At 54.5% G+C, this 3,476-nt stretch overlaps 1 protein-coding gene across 1 annotated transcript; it reads right to left on the reverse strand.

Moving 5' to 3' along the window:
- Window positions 1–240: 240 nt before the first annotated feature.
- On the reverse strand, window positions 241–1,028 carry LOC104280258 (heme-binding protein 1-like; the record flags this gene model as incomplete). Its single annotated transcript, XM_009877842.1, has 3 exons — window positions 241–415; window positions 572–755; window positions 887–1,028. Coding segments are annotated over 3 exons (501 nt in total), but the record flags the coding sequence as incomplete, so codon positions are not given.
- Window positions 1,029–3,476: the final 2,448 nt, after the last annotated feature.

The raw sequence follows: 3,476 nt of genomic DNA on the forward strand, positions 1-3,476 counted from the left end.
CTCTCCCCTGCGCCAGCTCCATCCTCAGCTGGCCTCTGCGGGGGCAGGTGAAGTGCAGACCACGCAGGTTTTTCTCTGGCTGAGCCCCTAGCAGGGCAGAGTGCAAACCCACCCTGCGGTCTCCTGGTGTGTCATTTTGTGGGTGAAGAGTGGGTCAGGATGTGCATTTGTCTCCTTTGGGTCAGAACTGCCATCTACAGCAGGTCCAGCTGCAGGACGGTTTGTGGTCGCAGAGAAGACTCACTCTGCACGGCAGATGAACCAGATCTCATTGCGGCGCTGAGGGATGCTGGGATTTTCATAAACAGCCACGATGTAGGTTTCTCGGAGCACAGCGTCTGTGGAGCCCAAGAGCTCCCACAAGAGACTGATCTCTCGCAGAATTGTCTCCTCAGTGGTCGTCCCATAGAAAACCCTGCAGCAAAGGGAGCAACGTAAGCGACAGAGCCAGCACATTCCCCCTTCCCACAGTCAGGGCTCCCATCCTTCTGCCCACAGAACCAGAGCAGCCACGCAGGGAGTTCATACGCCTCTGCTGCGCTGAGGAAACACCTCTGGTGGTGGGGGTCACCTGGTTATAACCCGGAGTGGTGCCCTCTCGGTGATGTGGATTTCAGGGTCCATAGGAACAGGGGGGTTTTGCTGGAACTCTCCCGGGAGATAATAGGCAGTTACGACCTCGCGCTCCAGCCCGGTCCCCTCCTGGGTCAGGTGGATTTCGTTGAGCACTGGGACTGTCATGCCCAGATAGCAACCTGGAAGGCAGTGGGCACAGTGAGACGGCTGGGTCAGTGGCAGCAGCCCTACTCCCTGCTCCAGGTGAACAGCGGCAGGGCTCCCCCTCTGCGGAGCCTGCCGGCTCCCTCCAGCTCCTGCCTGCACACACCTACAGAGTTCTCCTTGCAGATGTAGCGCATGAGCTTCATGAAGCTCATGGAGATGCTCTGCTCATACATGGGCTCCCCCTTGGTGACACATGCCCATTTCCCAGCTGGGTACTGCCGCTCCTCGTAGGCTGCTTCCTCGCACTGAAACAGGCCACAGACAAGCCAAGTCAGAGTCAAGCACGCTGACAACACCGCAGCACTTCGGTGCCAAAACCAACACCGACAGGCAGGAAGCGGGGAGGCAGGACCCTGCCAAAATGAGACAGCCCCCTGCTAGTCAGTGATTGGCAGGGGAGGCTAAAAAAAACTGGCATCACACACACCTTCGACAAGGACACTTAACAGCACCGGGCAAAAGTCAGCAAACGGAAAAAGCACAGACAGGGGATAGGGTGCAGGGAGGCATGGAGGCTCCTGGCATGCACAAGGAATGCAGCACATCCTCAGCAGGAGGCACAGGACTTTCTGCTCCTCTCCAGTCGCTGTCCTTCCTACTCACAAGGATGTTCCTGATTCCAGGCACCCAAAGGCCTCCAGTACGGTCAACGTTATTCTCAAAGGCAGTGCCCCAAGCACTGCGTGCACAGAGAATAACAAGCAAGAAACCTCCTGCCCAGCAGAAGGGAAGGTCTGGCAGAAGACAAGGTCTGGCAAAAGACCTCTAGCAGCCAGAAGAGCTGTGAAGGTCGGAACAAAACTGCCCTCAGATCCTTTTCCCACATCAAGAAATGGCAGAAGAAGGAGACCTGAACACAGCTGGTGCAGAGGGGCCAGCTTTGTGGGCTGGGTCAGAATCTCTATTTCCAGCACAGACGTCCAGTCTTCTGGACAAACCCAACACAGAAGGAGGGATCTGCTCATAGTTCAGCTCATGGTGTGGTTATAACCACAGGTACCACATAAAGAAGGGCTGGGAAATTGTAGCTAGCACCTATCTTCCTGCTTTCAGCTTGTTCTTTGGCCAAGTTAAAGCGGTCACGGGACAACCTTGTTCCACAGAGCTCAGGACACCTGTCCAAACTTCTGTGTCCCACAGCTGTGCTGGCAGTGAGTGAGCTGGGAACTTGTGACCAGCCTCAGCGCTGAGTGCAGCCTCCTTGTGTCTCCACGCAAATCACGTCTCTACTCAGAAAGCCAAACCAAAGGCAGAGGAAAACATTGAGGCTGCTCGAGTGCATCAGTGGGGTGCCAGGAAGAAGAATGCCCCCAAAAGCTTCATGCCAGCCAGCGTTCACCCTCTAGATGGGGCCATGCCTGCTATGATCCCAACCAAGCAAAGCAGAGAAAGGGCATTTTCCAAGCCAGGAAACTACCAGTCCCTCTAGACTACTTGCAACACTCCTCCTCTCCACCATATGCGAGTAAAGCTATCAATCCAGCAATGCACAGAGGCTGGTCTGTCCACAGCCCGACCCTTATATTAAGTACCCACCTCTACAAGATGAGACTTGACCTCGAGAAAGAGTGAGGATGCTTCACATAGACCCAGTGGCAAGAAGTCCCTGCCATGCAAGCTGGGGAATTTGACTGAGTACTGTCAGAGCAAGGCTCGGTAGACAGCATAATTCATGTGCCTCCAAGAGGATGAGGGCTCATAGCACTGGCAGCTCAGGAGAAGCAACCAAATACTACTAACCTGCCTGAGCCTGGGAAATGTGTCCTTAAAGGCCCCAGCTCAAGATTCCCATCTGCACTAATGCCAGAAAGTGGCTCTTGTCACCTCACCCAGCCCCAGAGTCAAATTCCAGGAATTCTCCTCAGGCACTGAAGGGATGCAAATAGCAACAAAAGATCTTCAGGTCTCACAGTGCCTTGGGGCCCCGTTGCTGCCTAGGATCAGCATAGGTAGAGGGAAGTCCAGACTAAGTCCCTGGAACCCAGAAGAACAGGGCAAGACGGAGTGTGGTGAAGGCCCAGTTCAGAGCTGTTCAACCCACATGCTCAGACGTGTTTTATAGGCAGGAGTGCTGGATCTCAGCCCAGAAGAAACTGGTTAAGCTCTCCTCCTAAAGAGGACAGTTGACAGATGTCTTCTTGGTAGCAAGCCCAACCAAGCCTGCAGAGACATAGAAACCAGTCTGACAAGCGCCTCTTCACAGTTATTTCTCAAAGCTCAGGAGCACCCTTTTGTGCAAGAGGTGAGAAGAAGTGTGCAACTTAGCCAGAAAGAACAGGAGATCTTCAGGCATAAGCTGCCATGTTTGGATTGGCAGCTGCGACAATCACCACCACACACTCAGGTCCGATAGGCAGGGTCAGAGGCCCCATGTTCCCCATGGAACCACCCTTATCTTGTGCCAGCTGAGACCCCCAGCTCACCCAGTAGCCACATAACTAGCACAAACACAAACCCAGCGGGATTTCAAGCTATGCAACAAGGTGCCGGAAGGCAGGGAGCAGGCTCTGAACAGAAAGATCGCTCTTCCAGGTGTGCCAACCCCAGCAGAGGACAAGTTGGTAAAGGAGGCAGCTGGAAGCTGGGAGACCAGAGAAAGCAGCAAGACCAGTTCGATTTCAAAACAAAGGCCGGGAAGTTCGGCGTTGCCGTTCCCCAGCGCAGGAGAGGATGCAGGAACGGGAACACTGCGC

This window comes from Apaloderma vittatum, unplaced genomic scaffold (assembly GCF_000703405.1).
Source record: "Apaloderma vittatum isolate BGI_N311 unplaced genomic scaffold, ASM70340v1 scaffold36291, whole genome shotgun sequence".
NCBI classification, from domain to species: domain Eukaryota; kingdom Metazoa; phylum Chordata; class Aves; order Trogoniformes; family Trogonidae; genus Apaloderma; species Apaloderma vittatum.